This window comes from Wolffia australiana, chromosome 18 (genome assembly GCF_029677425.1).
Source record: "Wolffia australiana isolate 7733 chromosome 18, ASM2967742v1".
Taxonomy (NCBI): domain Eukaryota; kingdom Viridiplantae; phylum Streptophyta; class Magnoliopsida; order Alismatales; family Araceae; genus Wolffia; species Wolffia australiana.
This window is the reverse complement of record NC_135852.1, coordinates 9,235,377-9,252,301: the sequence shown is the minus strand read 5'-3', so window position 1 is coordinate 9,252,301 and position 16,925 is coordinate 9,235,377. Positions and strand designations below refer to the sequence as shown.

General features: G+C 43.9%; 1 protein-coding gene across 1 annotated transcript; it reads right to left on the bottom strand.

Moving 5' to 3' along the window:
• Positions 1-4,491: 4,491 nt before the first annotated feature.
• LOC144715023 (lactate/malate dehydrogenase family protein) lies at positions 4,492-15,348 on the bottom strand. The gene is made up of 14 exons (XM_078589865.1): positions 15,140-15,348; positions 14,948-15,044; positions 14,535-14,621; positions 14,269-14,353; positions 13,472-13,653; positions 13,214-13,284; positions 13,045-13,135; positions 7,378-7,452; positions 6,489-6,590; positions 6,197-6,319; positions 5,920-5,988; positions 5,777-5,845; positions 5,642-5,695; positions 4,492-4,728 (listed from the first exon to the last, which is right to left on the bottom strand). The coding sequence occupies exons 1-14, from the start codon at positions 15,289-15,291 to the stop codon at positions 4,675-4,677; spliced, it is 1,311 nt and encodes a 436-aa protein (XP_078445991.1). The 5' UTR covers positions 15,292-15,348; the 3' UTR covers positions 4,492-4,674.
• Positions 15,349-16,925: the final 1,577 nt, after the last annotated feature.

Here is a 16,925-nt window from a genome sequence, read left to right as displayed (position 1 = left end):
CTTAACCGCCCACTATTATCGACTATTCCACCATTCTCTTCCCTATCAAATTTTTCTTTCTTTTCTCATAACCTCTCTCCCTCACTTTTCCCCCACGACTTTCTCCACGTGAACCACCAATCTCTCTAGCACTTTCTCTTAAAATGTCGGTTTATTTTATTCGCAAATGCATGTTTTATTTTCCTTTAAAAGAGTTATGAGAATGTTTTTATGGACACTTTTGTTTGAGAATTAATGTGAAGTTGTTTGTGAGAAAAGCGTGATTCTCTGGTGATAACATCAACATAACGGCTACAGTGACTTCTCATCTTCAACATCAATAAACTCCTCTTGGGTTCCTCCTTCCCTTTCTCCATACTTAAATCATCTCCATCATTTTCCTACCATCTAACCCTTGACCTCATTGAATACATCCCTTCATCTTACCCCCATCATCTCAATCTAGTTTCTCATTCTCTCCCTTCTTCTTATCTTTGTCAATTCTCATGCCTTATCTCATCCACCATGTAAGTTCATTTTCCACACTTCGTCTCCACCCCTCTCGCATTACATGCCAACATCTTCTCCTGCCGAAAAAATCTTACACTCCCATTTTATCCACTTCCCACACCTTCTCCTCTCTTTATTCACAGTTGCTCGTGGACCTGCAGATCAACGTCAATCAAGGCCATTCAACATCAGAACAATCAAGCTATTGGCTTCCGTTCCACTAGAAATATTCTTGTTATTGCTTCGACTCATATTCCCCAAAAAGTGGATCCCGCTCTAATAGCTCCGAATAAATCAAATACATGCATTAAGATACGAAGGCTTCTTATTCCACAACAACAAAAGCACTTTTTCATTCTTTCATATACTAGGGGATTTCACTTGGAAAAGAAAATGTTCCATTAACTTTGAGATAATTGTTGGTTCATGATAATTGTTGATTTGATCTGAGTGGTTTTTTACCTTAGAAATCTATGTGCTAAACTTTGATTGATCATTTTGAATCTCCTACTTCCATTAAGTTAGAGATATCATAGGTATTCCCTGATTCTCATTGTTAAATCCCTTCTCATCGACTTGGTCCCTTCTACAGGATAAACCGAATTTGGATCACGCTCAAAGAATACTTAATTAATATTACTTTGGTGTTAATTTATCAATTTTTATGACTTCTATTTTTGTGTCCCACATCAGAGAGATTTCGAGTTGGTCGCAGGGAAAGGTGGAAGAGGATATGCCAGGAAAGAGATAAGGGTGCCTATCAAATAGATACTTGAACATAAAATTTTTGAGATAAGGAAAGCGATAAAAGTGATTTCTTAAACTTTAAATTTTTTTATGGCAAGACACACTAGCTACATGCCCAATGTCTTTGTGCCTGAGAAAATAGGTTTGAATATATTTGGCTTCAGGGACAAAAACAATAGCTCACTTTATGAATGCTGAGCTCCCTTTTGGCTTTCCCTGTCACCTCCTGCTTGGTTTTCCCTCTAAGGTACTCAGACCCCACTTGTCTTTCTATCTTGGGTTTTCAGTTCTCTCTAGGCTCCCACTCGGCTTTCCCTCTTGGCTCCCGCTCGGCTGCCTCTTGGGTCCCATAGGACAAAAAACCATCCCATATGGCATCCAATGTCCCAGACAGGGTGGCTTTTTTATTGTGTGACAAAAACTGTCCCATTCAAGGACCGGCTATGTGTGGTTCTTCGTCTGATCTCTGGAACAATACACTTTTTTTGTTCTTGGATGAAATAATTGTCCTGATAGCAACCACACACTATATCTGCAATAGCTAGATGGGAAATTAGAAATGGAGTGAGAGATGGACATCAGTCATTTTATGCACTCAGAGGAGTGAACTGATGTGATCAATCTCAATTTGATATCATTTTTTTATGTTACCATATTCTATATTGTCTATCATACTGATAGTCACATCAAGGATTATGGGGATTGATTCTATCTCCAACTCACCCAGCACAGAAATCCAATAGCAGATGAAGAGACCCTACAAAGTGTGACCTTGAGAGTGATGCAGCCAAACGACATGACTGCATGAGGGAAGAGGTCGCTGGATCAATACTGCCTTCAATGGAACCAGCATTGCTTTATCAGTCCAATTCTGGTAGCGATTCCAGATTTTTTGTACCACAAGCCTATGTATGGGCATATCCATATGGATCGAGAACAGGGAAAGGCCTGCTCCACTTGGAAGATAGGAGCCAATACAAATTCAGATGCCAACTGTTTTATCAGTGGATAAGATGACTTGGTCTTTGAGGCAACCAAAATCCTAAATAGTGAATTCCACTTCATACTTTCACTTACCGTTTTAATTTTATATACGACTTTGAGTCTATAATGATCTCTTTCACTTGGGAAATCAGAATAAAAAAAGCTTAATGTTGAAGGATAACTTTTATTCTTAAAGAGAATCCCTGAGAGCATGGAGCCATTTAGATGTTGGAGAGATTACTATTTATAAATTTTCATTTTCTAGATTGATCATAAACTTACGTACAACTCCAATATTATGTAAATCATAGCAGATATAACTTAGTCAAAAACTCTAACATTATGATTTTGCTTGATTTCATCCATGTTGTGCTCAGATTTTAGGCTTTCATATTTAGAAAGTTTGAATAATGTAATGAGGACTACTCGTCACTTTATCATAAGCCATGCCAAAGATATCAAGGATCTTCTAAACATGGCTCGTCTCAGGTAACTTCAGGTAACCTTTCTCCCTCTCTCCTGATGCTTGTGTATCTCCATAAAAATGTTTAAAGCTCAGAGATCCTTCATTTAAATTCCTTACCTGATAGTGCTTTAAACTTGTAATTTAGTTCTTAGAATGAATGAGCCTACCATCAAAATAGACTTCCAAAATTATGCATCATATATCGTTAAAGTGCTTCCAATAAACCTACTCAAATTAATACTTGGTGTAGCTGATCCACATCATACAAGAGTTGAATTGTTTTTCATTTCGTAAAGTAGCCTTTCAACTTGAAGACAAGATTTTCAGACCCTGATACAATGTATCCCTCAGGCTTCTGCAAGTAAATTCTATTGTCAGAATATTTTTAGATAAACGTCCTGTTTACATCAAAATACTCAAGCTCCACGAGTCTTCTTGGAACCGGTCAATTCCTGAGATTCTTCTCGTGAGACTCTTGAATGACGTAGGGTATGGTAAACTGTCAAACCCTAATTTCTCATTCAATTGCTGTCGATGCATAACAAAGATCATGGGAGAATGCCTTCTCTAATATCCTAACTACCTTGGCCAATGACTAATGCATTTGATTCCTCTAGTTAATCTTCTCTGATATCGATCTTGGGCCATCCCATGTTGACCACTCAATTACTTTTCCCCAAAACATAGTCATCTATCTACTATATGTCTTTGGTGTCTTAGGTATATTAACCAATTTTATGACCGTGAGATGAATCAACACTATTAATGTTGAAGCATAATACTGTTCAAGGATTAATAAATATCAATTGGAGGAATGATTACCCAAATAGCACCCAAGTTTATCCTTAGTGTCTCTACACTAATGGCCATGGGATCAGATAATGCTACTCTTAAATATCCATGGAATAATATTAGTTATAACATATGTTTAGGATAAGTGTCCATTGTATTATGATACAGTAATTCACTAATCGCTGCATATATTCGAGGAGTTTATTATAAACATCATACGAGAATAATAATGACCAAATATCTATTTGAGTGAACCTAAATATGATATGTAAGTGTAATTTTCTAGCGTTTTAAATAACGGTAAGGTCGTAGTTATATCCTTAGGTGTTATTTGTCACATACTTTTTGTATGTTACACTCACTTTATCAAGATAAATTCATTGATGTTATTTTTTATTGTCTTATTTTTTATATGATATTTAATCAGACCTTTTAAGTGTAACCTCCTTTAGTTAGTTAATAGTATTAGAAAATTTTAATTCAAGTCTGAAACCCCTAGATTGTTAATTTATGGATGAACTTTAGTATGCTTCAAGTTATAAAGTGAGATTTGCTGATTTATCTATTGTGATGCATCTGATTAAATGAAAGAGAAGTCCATAATATTCTGAAATCACAAACAGCTCCATTAGTGGTTTGTGAGAAGTCAATCATCTTAGTGGTATTGGCAACCATGGGCTCTCTATCTGGAGCAGGGCAAAGGATTGAACTTCGGAGTCTGATTTCTAACTGACTATTATCAAATTTTGAATCTGATCACCCTGAACCAATGATCAGAATGATATTCTGATCTGGATCATATTTCAAAGGCATCTAATCAAATAAAATATCTGACCAGAATCACATTCTGATTGGATATTGCTTAAATTTGTATTTTTGGGTCTACTGCTGTCCAATATTGATGTACATCTTCATATTTAGGAGAAGAAAGAGGTAAAGATTTATGCAATAAGGATCAGTTCTGGATACAATACAACATAGCGCCGGCAGAATGATTAGTTGTGAAGTAAAGATGCAGGGAAAAACAGATCTAGGCTTATTTTCAAGATTTAAGCTCAATTGGGATCAGTTCTGGATACAATACAACATAGTGCCGGCGGATCACCGCACTCGGCACAAATAATGAATCAAGAAGTTATTTTTAACGCCATGAGGCATAATTATTAATTATTACATCATCCGGCTGGCATGTGACATCACTGTTCTCCAGGAAGCATCGTGTCCTCTGGGAGATCGCAGAAGGCGTTGCCCTGTAAACCAAGATCAAGACAAATATAACAAGTAAGATTAAGAAGCGGATCTAGGGCTATAGTTAGATTAATCGTCAAGATTAAGATTTAGATCTCGATTTATGTTGAGAACTTTGTAGGATTGAGATTCCCCATAGTATTTAGATCGTGATTAAAACACTATTAAGATTCAGATTCTGATAAGCATTGAAATTTTGATTAAGATTAAGATTCAGGTGGCATTGTGTCCTCAGGGAGATCACAGAAGACGTTGCCCTGTAAACCAAGATAAAGATGAGGATAATAAATATGATTAAGATAAAGTTTTAGGGCTAAAATTTTGGATTAGACTTAGATCGAGATTAAGGTTAATAACATAATTAATATTAAGATGAAGAACGAGAAAAGGGAAGAACTGCTCACCTCACAGGGAAGGTAAAGCGTTAAAGATTTGGAGTAAGTTTTAGGAGTAAAGTTTAATCAAAATCAAGAAGAAGATTGAGATTTATAAAGAAATTAATGTTAAAAAAATAGTTTAGATTAATATTCAGATTAAGAAGTTTGGAGGAATGGGGAAGAGCCGCTCAAGGACGGCCAAAATTCAAAGAAAGAAGGAAAGATTAAGAACGAGACTTAGATAAAGAACGGAAGTAATATTAATATAAAAATTAAGATCAAGATGAAGAACGAGGAAGAAAGAGGTAAGAGCTGCTCGCTTCACAGGGAGGCAAGAAGCTTAAGATTTACCTTGAGGTTTAGGACATAAGTTATGTAAATAATACATTTAGATGAAGCTTTAAAATTCTGATTCAGAGAAGGATTAAAATCAGGATCTAGAGATTCTTATCGAAATTTAGATCAGATCAAGATTCCAATTATGATTAAGATCAAGATTAAGATGAGAATGATGGAGGAAAGGACAAGAACTGCTGACCTCGCCGGTGAGGTGAGCGACACATCTCTTCTCTGCGAGCAGCTCAGCCTCCGTCTATAGAGGAAATTGGGAGATCTCTGAATAGGATTGTAAGACAAATAGGATCCAACGAAAAGGAGGAAGAAACGGGAGTACCTTCTGTAGACGAGCTCGAAGAAAGTCATCAATTTGGAGGTTGTCTACCAACTCATAGTTGCCGTCTCCCTGGTCACAAGAGGGGATATGATCAAAACACTTGCCTGGAGGAATAAATGAGGCATTTCGCAGGAATATCAGACCCGTGATCTGCACGGCATGCTGAACACGATGTCATCTGCTATCCCATACGGATTCCCATTTGTGTAAACCTGAAAAATAATAATTATGATGATAATGATGATATCAATGACAATGAAAAAGAGGGTGATGCTAATTATGATGAGGGTGATACTAATGATGATGAGGGTGATGACAATGACAATGATGATGAGGTGATGACGATGACAATGATGAGGGTGATGATGAGAATGGCATGGTATGGATTGAAGAGGGAGTTTCAGCTGTAACTCAACATACCCCTGTAGAGAACCAGTCTCCTTCTGGTGTGGGGGTGACGAGGGACCTGATCGCGTCGACGATGGAAACGGCAGTGGAGGCAGCCGATGACCTCCCCCATTTCTGGATGAGGACTCCACCCCGCTGAAAGCATTTGTTTAAATTAAGATTGATCGTCCTCTCTCTCTCTCTCTTTGACATCTCACTCTCTGGTCACTCTCTCTCTCTCTTTGACATCTCACTCTCTGGTCACTCTCTCTCTCTCACTCACTCTTATGTCACTCTTTGGTCTCTCTATAAACATTCATATTACCTTTTGAACCCGCTCAGTGAACTCTTCTTCCAACCATTTGGTGTCCTTAATGACCTCCTTCACAGGACGGCCATTGATTCTTGCGTTCAGGAAATCAGGAACCTGTTATTTTGTATTTTCGTTCAACCAAAAAAAGCATGTAACTAAACCTGGCAGCAGTTCAGATATAAAAAAATTATCTCGCCTAACGCAATAAAAAAAATTCTGTTTCACAATCCATAAAAAGATTTTAGAGGACAAGGAAGAGGCAGCAAAGCATCAAAATTTTGAAGTAACTGAAAGTCATCAGTGCATATATGGTAGATAATGATGCGATACGTAGGCGCATCTATGAAAGTCGCCCCCGGCCCAAACACGGAGCGAGCAGCCCGGCCCATGACAGGCCAGGCCCCAGCAGTTCTTAAAGTCTCTCCAATGCCAAAGGAATGTAGTTTTGGTTCCAGATGATCACTCCTGCACGCAAGGAGTGAAGGTTCCCTCCCTCGGTGTCGTCTACTCCACCGGCTACCTCTTATCTCTCTCTTCTCTCTCTCTCTCTCTTTTGATCCCACCCCATTCTCCTTCCTACGGAGAGTGCACTCAGACATCGAATTAGTCTTTATCCTTAATCGTTGCAAGGGCAAATGGTTTCTACCAGATAACTAGAAAGATGAGGTAATGCGGGTGAATAAGAGAAATAATTTATGGCGAATATTATACATTGAATAATGCAGAGTTAACAACACTTTTTCTTTCAGACAACACAAGGATGTCAAAGTTGTCATTATGATTAGAAAGGGAGGCCATTTAGCCTTTCTTGTCAAATCTTACTTAAGTTTCATGCTACTTAGTCTTACTGAAGACAATGTTTGACAAACGAATATACTTTTAGCCAAAAGAATATAAAAACCTGCGTGGTCGAGTGGTTTCCCCAAATGGTCACGTTGGAAACCTTGTCATAGAACACCCCTGCCTTAAGAGCAAGCTGCAAAAAGCAAGATATGATCATGAACAACAAAACCAATATAATGTGCCTAAAGTAAGCGGATGATGACGAATTTTCCATTGTCTTGGTCATCCACACAGAAGGTTATCACCATCATCATCCTACCGGCAGACAATGATGATGATGATGTAGACTCGTCATTGTCTTCTAGACATCTGATAGAGTGGAGATAGAGATATTGCTGTTAGTGATAGACTATCCCTCATGGGCTAATGGGCCCTATTCTATAAGCCCATTAGCCCTATTATCCTCTCTCCCTCTTAGGGTACATATACCCTCACATGTACTCTGCTCAAGTTATGTCATTATCTTCTCCTTCTCTTCCCCAACATGGTATCAGAGCTCTAGAGCTCCTTCCCTAGGGTTTGACATCGCCCACCTACAGCCGCCGCGCACGCACAGCAGCCGCAGCCCGCAGCCGCCGCGCACGCACAGCAGCCGCAGCCCGCAGCCGCAGCGCACGCACAGCAGCCGCAGCCCGCAGCCGCCGCGCACGCACAGCAGCCGCAGCCCGCAGCCACCGCGCACGCACAGCAGCCGCAGCCTGCAGCCGCCGCGCACGCACAGCAGCCGCAGCCCGCAGCCGCGCGCGCGCGCACAGCAGCCGCAGCCCGCAGCCGCCGCGCGCGACGCACAGCAGCAGCCCGCAGCCGCAGCGCACGCACAGCAGCAGCCGCACTACCGTAGCAGCGCCGTAACAGCACCATGCCGTTCACCGAGACCGACTTCCTGGAGAAGCCACTGTCCTACAAGGTGGCTCATCCGCTTCCGTTGGTCCCCGAGACGACACTCTTACGGGGCCCGAATCTACTCCCGTGGATGCGCTTCGTCGAGACCACCTTGAAGGCGCGCCAGCTCTTCAAGCATTGCACTGAAGACCCCCTTACCATCGACCACCCACATTATGCAGCGTGGGACGTTGATGACCAGTTCATCCTCGGCTGAATGTATGCGTACACCCTGGCTCCAGATTTCTGCGACCGTCTTCCGCATCAGAAAATGGTGAAAGGTTTCTGGGATCAGGTGCGCTCTTTCTGTGGCCGGGAAAGCGACTGGTGGCGTCTTTATTCCATTGCAAGTCAGGCCAGCAATCTCCGTCAGGGGTCGTTGACGATCTCTGAATATGCACTTGCCCACAAGAAGATGTGGGATGAAGTGGATTACTACCTACCGCCCGACGATCCGACGTCCAAGACGTTCCAGAATGTGCTTCTTCTGTGGATCATGGGCTTCCTCAATGGCCTGAACCGCGAGTATGATGACATACGTCGTCGTGCCTTGCACCGCAAGGAAGGTCCTCCTGCCCTTGAGGAGTTGGTGAAGGAGCTTCAAGAAGAGGAAAGCCACTTCCTCCTCCATGGGACTCCCTCCTCCGGCCCCCCGGGTGAGTCGACCGCACTACTTTCTGCACTCCCTTCAAGCGGCAAGACACAGTCGATCCTCCCTACGCCCACCTCCGCCGCTCCTCCAGCTGGGACGACGATTTGCTCGTATTGCGGCAAACCGGGCCACGGGAAGAACAAGTGCAAGAAGCGCCTGAATGACTGGCGAAAGAAGAAAGAGGCCACAGAAGGCAAGGCCATGGTGGCCCATTCTGATTCCTCCTCCGCCAGCCCCTCCGCAGTGACTATGGACCAGCTTCAGGCAGATTTGGCCCGCCTCCGTGACCAGATGGCTGCCCTGCAGAATCCGCCCACGGCCTACTTCGGCGGCTTTGGTGCGTCTTCCCTTCTTTCATCTTCAGATGCATGGTACTGTGGCCATACGGCCTTCCACTCACCTGTCGTCTCCGATACGACGTGGGTCCTTGATTCGGGGGCTACCGAACACATGACCCCGAGCAATGCCCGGTTTGTATCATATGAGCGGCATCGTGGTGGCCGCACTGTCCTCACGGCCGGGGGTGGACGTCTCCGTGTGGCCGGAATCGGGGCAGTCTATGGACGGCCTCGGTGTGGTCCACAACGTTCTCCATGTCCCTGACCTGCGGGCCGTGCTTATGTCTCCGTAGCGCTTAGTTGATGCTATCTCCTGCTCCTTCCACCTACAACCTGACGGCATGTTTCTGTCTGACAAGGTGGGCCGGACTACACCGATTAGGCGGGAGAACGGACTGCTGATGCTGGACGATGGAGGCCGCTCCCAGTGCTTCATGGTGCACCGGACTCTTCTCTCGGTGGCTGAGCAGCGTCGGGGACGCCTTCTGATGGAGCATCAGCGACTTGGACACCCACCTTTCTCCACTTTACAGCGTCTTTTTCCCGCGTTGTGTTCGGGCGTGGACCTTAAGACTATGCTTTGTGAACCTTGTCAGTTAGCCAAGCACCACAGATCCTCCTTTACTTCATCCTCGTCTCACACATCGACCCCGCTGTTCCGAGTCCACAGTGATGTTTGGGGGCCGGCACCGCAGATCAGTCTGAAAGGGCACCGCTACTTTCTACTCTTTGTGGACGAAGCTACCCGCTATACGTGGGTCTACCTCCTGACTGCGAAGTCGGAGGTTGCGCAGAATGTTCGACACTTTTGCGCCATGGTGCAGACACAGTTTGGTCGAGGCATCCAGCGTTTTCGTTCCGACAATGCTCGGGACTTCTTCAACGCTGACCTCGCCTCCTTCTTTGCCGACCGGGGCATCCTCCACGAGTCCTCTTGTGTGGCCATGCCCGAGCAGAATGGCATGGCTGAACGTCGCATCGACTATGTTACCTTGATGGCGCGTACATTGCTCTTGGACTCCAAGGCGCCGGGGCATTATTGGGGAGAGGCGGTTTTGACGAGTACTCACCTTGTTAACCGTATCGCCACCCCACTCCTGGAGTTCTCCAGCCCCTTGGACCGGATGACTGTGGCATTCCCGAATGCTTCTTTGCGGACGGGACTCTTGCCTCGTATCTTCGGCTGCACCACCTACGTCCATGATACTTCTCCCACACGCACGAAGTTTGATGCACGCGCACTCCGGTGTGTGTTTGTGGGTTACTCTTCCCTCCAAAAAGGGTACCGGTGCTATCATCCGCCTTCTCGGCGGTTCTTCATCTCGGCAAACGTCACCTTTGCCGAGCATGAACCCTATTTTGGGGACTACTCTACCTCATCACGCCTTCCGCTGGATGAGGCTCCCTCGGCCCCCCCCTTGGGGCCCAGTCCGATCGTGGAGTCCACCACTCCCACTCCACCCTCCTCACTTTCGGATCTTTCTCCCCTTGATTCCTCTTCCTCACTTCCTCCTGCGGGGTCCTTGGACGTGTCCTCTACCTCTTCTTCGTTACCTGCCCTTCCCCTTTCGGCAGCTCTCCCTCTCCCATTGGTCTCCGTTCCTCCTTCCGGCCCCCCATCCTTGTCAAACCCCGGTGCGTCACCCTCCTCCTCTCTCGGTGACCAACCCTCGTCACCCCCCCCTCCCGGTCTACCCTCGCCCTCCGGTGAGTCTCCTACGACTCCCAGTATGTCGTCTACTGCCCCTACCGGGGAGTCCCCCATTGCTTCCGCTCCTTCTCCTGTCGATGGTGACGATCAGTTGGGGTGGCCTATTGCTCTACGGAAAGGGGTCCGTCAGTGCACTAAGGCCCCCCTCTACCCTCTCTCTCATTACCTCTCCTTTGACCGGCTGAGTCCTCCCTACCGGTTGTTCCTCACCCGCATCGAGTCGGATCCCGTTCCTCGACGCTTAGCCGATGCTATCGCTTCTCCCCATTGGAAAGCGGCGATGGACGAGGAGATGCAGTCTCTCCTCAAGAACCACACGTGGGATGTCGTTCCACTACCTCCGGGCAAGAGGGTAGTGGACTGCCAGTGGATTCATGCCAAGAAGCATCATGCGGACGGTACTCTCGAACGCCTCAAGTCTCGGCTTGTGGCTCGGGGGTTCACTCAGTCCTATGGCGTGGACTACTTGAGCGTTCTCTCCGTGGCGAAGATGGAGACTGTCCGGCTTCTTCTGGCGCTTGCAGCGCACTTCCACTGGGCCATCCGCCAGTTCGACGTCAAGAACGCCTTCTTGCACGGCGACTTGACGGAGGAGGTGTACATGCAGCAACCCCCGGGCTACTCACTCGGCCCCCCTGGTCACGTGTGCCGACTGCGGAAGTCCCTCTATGGACTCAAGCAGTCCCCGCGCATGTGGTTTGGGAGGTTCTCCTCTGTTCTGAAGACCGAAGGGTACACTCAGAGCAATGGAGATGCCTCTCTCTTCTTCCGTCACCACCCGAACGGTGTCTCCATTCTTGCCGTGTACGTCGACGACATCCTTATCACGGGATCTGATGCTGCCGAAGCTGTCCGCCTCAGCACTGCCTTGGCTAAGGAGTTTGAGATCAAGGCCCTCGGCCTTCTTCGCTACTTCCTTGGTCTTGAGGTAGCCTACTCCCCCTGTGGGATCTTCGTCTCGCAGCAGAAATACGCCGTCGACTTACTGGCACTGACAGGGATGACAGATTGTGCGCCGGTGAGTACTCCCATTGATCCCAACGTGAAGTTGGGCAAAGGGGAGGATTCGCCGCTGACGAATTCCCACCGGTATCAGCAGCTGGTGGGGAAGCTCCTCTACTTGACGCACACTCGGCCCGACATCGCCTTCGCCGTCAACCTGCTCAGTCAGTTTATGCACTCCCCATGGGAGATTCACCATCAGGCCGCCCACCGGGTCCTTGCGTACCTGAAGGGCTGCCCCGGAAAGGGCCTGCTCTTCCCTCGCAGCACTGACCAGACAGTGAAAGTCTACACTGATGCTGACTTTGCCGGCTCCGTTGTGGATCATCGGTCTACCACAGGCTACTGCACGTTTGTTTTTGGCAGTCTCGTCAGCTAGAAAAGTAGCAAGCAGGACAAAGTCTCCCGCTCTAGCGCCGAAGCTGAGTACCGCGCACTCGCCGATGGGGCCTCTGAGGGCCAGTGGATTTACGGCATCCTTCACGATCTTCGCGTGGAGTATGCTGGCCCGATTCACTTCTTCTGCGACAACAAGTCGGCGATCGCGTTGGCCAAGAACCCTGGACAACAGGGCGCATCAAGCACATGGAGCGCAACCGCTACTTCTTCAAGGAGCGAGTTGGCGAAGGATCTTTGACCTGGACTTTGTTGCATCCATGACCAGGCAGCGGACGTCCTTACCAAGGGACTCTCTCGCCCTCTTCTTCAACGTGCCGTCTCCAAGCTCGGTATGGAAGATATCCATACTTCGCTTGCGGGGGGGTGTTAGTGATAGACTATCCCTCATGGGCTAATGGGCCCTATTCTATAAGCCCATTAGCCCTATTATCCTCTCTCCCTCTTAGGGTACATATACCCTCACATGTACTCTGCTCAAGTTATGTCATTATCTTCTCCTTCTCTTCCCCAACAATTGCATTTTATTATTATTATTTTAAAATAAAATAATAGATTTAGATTATAAATTATATTTTTCCCGCTGGCTGCAGAACCCTAAATATAAAATTCCTAATATAATCTATTTTAAAACCATTATACTTCAATAATTTATCAATAATTAATATTTAACTCATGAATAAATAATACTCTCAAGGAAAGACTTCCCTCCAAAAAAATCATCAGAAAAGAGAAAGGCCAAACCTGGCATTTGGCGCGGTTTTCATCCAACCTCGTCAGTGCATGGAAGTTCTTTGCAGGAATATTTGGTGCATTCTTCAGGCAAATAAGAGCACTAAAGAACGAAAAATAGAACGTTTAAGGACGATGATAAAGCATAATACACATGTAGCGTTAGTGGAAGTCGGCTCACTTCGTGTTGCAAGGATTTCCCACTACCATCACCTTTACATTTTGCGATGCCACGGCATTCAGTGCTTTTCCCTTCAAATAGTTTATCATAAAAATTTATTGTCTTGAAGAAAAAATCATAAAATTTTATAGTCAAAAATTGTTTTTGAAGACTGTGACCTTAGTCTGTTTGACAAAAGACCAAAATACCCATAGCTGATCAAATGACAGAAATTTCCCTCACAAATAGGAAGTATAGATAACCGTAAGGAACGCTCACCTGTTCAGCATAGATCTGACCATTGATGTCTAACAGGGCTGCACGTTCCATTCCAGGCCCTCGAGGTTTGGCTCCGATGAGGAGAGCCCATTCTACATCTTGGTAAATTTCATACGGATCGATGCCAATACTTACTTCTCTAAGCAAGGGATAAAGAGAATCTTCCAACTCCATCGCCACGCCTAACCGTATCAATATCCAAATTTTCATTAAAAAATAGAAAGGACACAAGTTTTGGGAGCATGAAATAAAAACGCGCGATAGAGATATCCAAACATACAAACTGAACAGAGGGTTGAGCTTATCGTTCAGTTTTTTTCTTACCGTTGGCAAAATAATTGAGTTTTTGACCTTCATTCAACAATAGTGTCGAAATGAGGAAAGCCATGACTTCATCTATCTTTTGGGCCAGTGCCATAAACATTTCCAAATAATAGGATCAGAATAAAATCTGAGTCGCTTTAAACGATAAGAATAATGCTCAATTGATCTGCCATTTGTTAATACGACCATTGTGCTCATCCAGGTCAACCCAATACATGGCCTCTTTAAGGTAACTGTACTTAGTCCATATCGATAAACTAATCCAGAAGCAGTCCCACAGCTGATTGATTAAAATTAAAGTAAGTTTAGCGAAGAAATGCTAGGAATAATTATACACTTCGACTAAGAGTATTTTGGTGTCATCTGAGAGTGAATTCCTCTCTTATGTGCCACGTAGTGAGGGTTCTTGATTTTTTTATTTTTGAAATAAAGATATCCAACAAACCAAAAATAAAAGCCCAAAAAACGCTTACCTTCAAGAGCTTGACGTGACCTCTCAGAACCTAAAAGCCTCAGGGCAATGGGTTGATCCATTCCAAAAACCTCGCCTGATGCAAGCTAAAAAACAAAGGTAGTATAATTACTTCGCAAGCAGGAGAAAATCCTGAATAAATAAATAAGCTGAAACAAACTAACGAAAATAATTTCCGAGAAACAGGGAGAATACATATGTTTCATTTGTAATTAGAATATGAGATTATCCTTGAAAAATATAGTCAGGCAAGATGAACTCAAATACCTTGAAAAGGAGATGGTTGGATATCATCCCGGCGGCTCCTGACACAGCGATGCTGATTATGCTTTTCCATGACTTGGTTTCTTCCTCCTGCGTAAAATAAATAGAGAAGGGATGAAGGAATAAGATGAAATATTCAAGGATAAGATAAAATTCAGATTAAATTCATACAATGAAGATTACGACCGATAAAATACTGAGTTTTCCATGAACGGACGACGATAAAATTCAGTGATATGAAGTACATGACATCTCATTTCAGTTGCGCGAATAATTCTCAAGAAACATGATGGTCCAGTGAAGGGAACTTCAGTCTCTTCATCCTTCCCTCCCCCCTTCCCGAGATCCATTCCAATTAAAAAGCATAGAGAAAACATCAAACTTCAAGAATCAAGACTTCGAAGAAAGCGCGTTACCGCTCTGAGGTCGTAAGTCGTGCAGAAAACGCCGTAGCATTCCGTCTTCTTCGGGGAATCAAGCACAGGTGTCCGCACAGCGGAAGACTCCACTTGGCTGCCATGAATCGAATTGCTCAAAAAAAAACTCAAGAAGATGAATCGAGAACTACGTTCAACAACGAACAGTTCAAGATTAGCAAGTAATCTTACTTTGGAGCAACTGAGCAGTGAACTCCGAGCGGTTTCCTCTGGCGAATGATCTGCAGGCGCGAGATCCGGACTGTGTTAGCTTCGATCAACGAAGACTTCTGCCGGAGCGGCGGAAGCTCCGCCGGCGACAGGCTGAGCTTCGCCGTCGCCATTGCAAAGCTCCGCCAAAGAGAGAGAAAGAGAGAGTGTGTAAGAGAGAGAGAGAGAGAAGATGGGGTTGATCAGTCTAAAAAGAAAGGAATCTTCCCGGTTAGATCCTAGGCGTTGAATTGACGGCGGATAAGTGGACACGTGGCATTTTAAAAATGTTTTGTGATAAAATAAGAGCAATGTTTGTAAAGGAAAATTAAAAAAATGGGGAAAAGACGAAGGCCAGCGAGCTCCAACTACTTGGGGTAGGTGGGGCCCCCACTTATATAGTCGGTAACTGGAATATCCGATTTGCTGCTCCAAAAATCTTGTAATGGGTTTACTGAGCTTACACGACATCGTCCGGATCTTTATTAGTATTATTAAATTATGTTTAGTTTATGATTTTAAAGTCTTCGAGGTGTTCTGTTGGTATAGTATAATTTCTCCGAATTGACTGTTTATAAATATTTAAGGATTTGCTAGATACGGGTGAATATTGTATAAAGATTTGGTAGATATTAAAGAACTCGGGAGAGGAGAGAGAGATTTGAGAAGAGAAACGAGAGAGTTAGAGACAATAGAGATGTGAGAGGTGAGAGAGAGAGAGACATACAGAGACAGTGGCAAAGATGGATATAAGAGCAATAAGAGAGGAGAAACGAGAGAGAGAGAGAGAGAGAGAGAGAGTAGAGCAACGAGGGAGAGATATAAGATATTAGAGAGAGACCAGAAAGGGGAGTGATAAGAGAGAGATGAGAAATAAGTGAAAAATTAGAGAAAGAGAGAGAGCAAAAAGAGAGATAAGACAGAGAGAAGAACAAGAGTGATATAGACAGAGACGATTAACTTGAGTTAGAAAGAGATATGAATAACTAGAGACAGAGTTATATAAGAAACGACATAGATAGATAGGGAGATGAGATAAAGATGAAAACAAGAAAGAGAGAGAGAGAAAAAATAAGAGAGAGGCGAGAGAGAAGCAAAGGAGAGATGAAAGAGAAATGAGAGGATGGGGTAGCTGCTAATTTTTTATTCTTAAAAAAACACAAATATTGATATCATATACGAAAATCAAATTGTTGGATTCTTCCCGTAAATACTCATTATTTTGGAAGTTCATCAAACTCATTGCCCAAGTGCTTACACATTTTTAATAGTTTAAAGCAAATTGGACGGCAAAAAGGAGCTAAGATCATCTTCAATGGAAGGTTTTCTATGGTGCAGAAGGCCATAACTTGCCTCCCTATCTTCCACTCCTGCCATGGATGCAAGCTATGAGCATGTTCAGGAAGCTGACTGATGAAATTTTATGACATTTGATAAAGCAAGATTATGGATATATATATATATATATATATATATATATATCATTACATTTAATCTTGGTTCTATAAAATAATATTTATAAACTTCAACTTACTCCATCATATAGTGGTGAGTAAGATCATCTCCAGAAGGAATGAAGAGATAAATCTAATTTCAAAATTAGAAATTGATGATAATAGAATAATAAGATGGTAAAAAAAAAGGAATAATAAGATGGTAGCAGGAAATATAATAGCTTTATAGCCACAAATATAATTACCCCATTTCTAATATTAAATGAATCAGTGCATCCATGTGTGTTCATTTAATTTTTACTTACATAAATGCT

What these genes read in the sequence shown, in the direction of transcription:
- LOC144715023 (XM_078589865.1), bottom strand. Translation starts at nt 15,291, where the DNA reads ATGGCGACGGCGAAGCTCAGCCTGTCGCCGGCGGAGCTTCCGCCGCTC. An exon ending in AAAACCGCGCCAAATGCCAG is followed by an intron (nt 7,453 to 13,044) that starts GTTTGGCCTTTC and finishes TGCTTTTTGCAG; the next exon opens with CTTGCTCTTAAGGCAGGGGT. An exon ending in GAGACTGGTTCTCTACAGGG is followed by an intron (nt 5,989 to 6,196) that starts GTATGTTGAGTT and finishes ATTATTTTTCAG; the next exon opens with GTTTACACAAATGGGAATCC.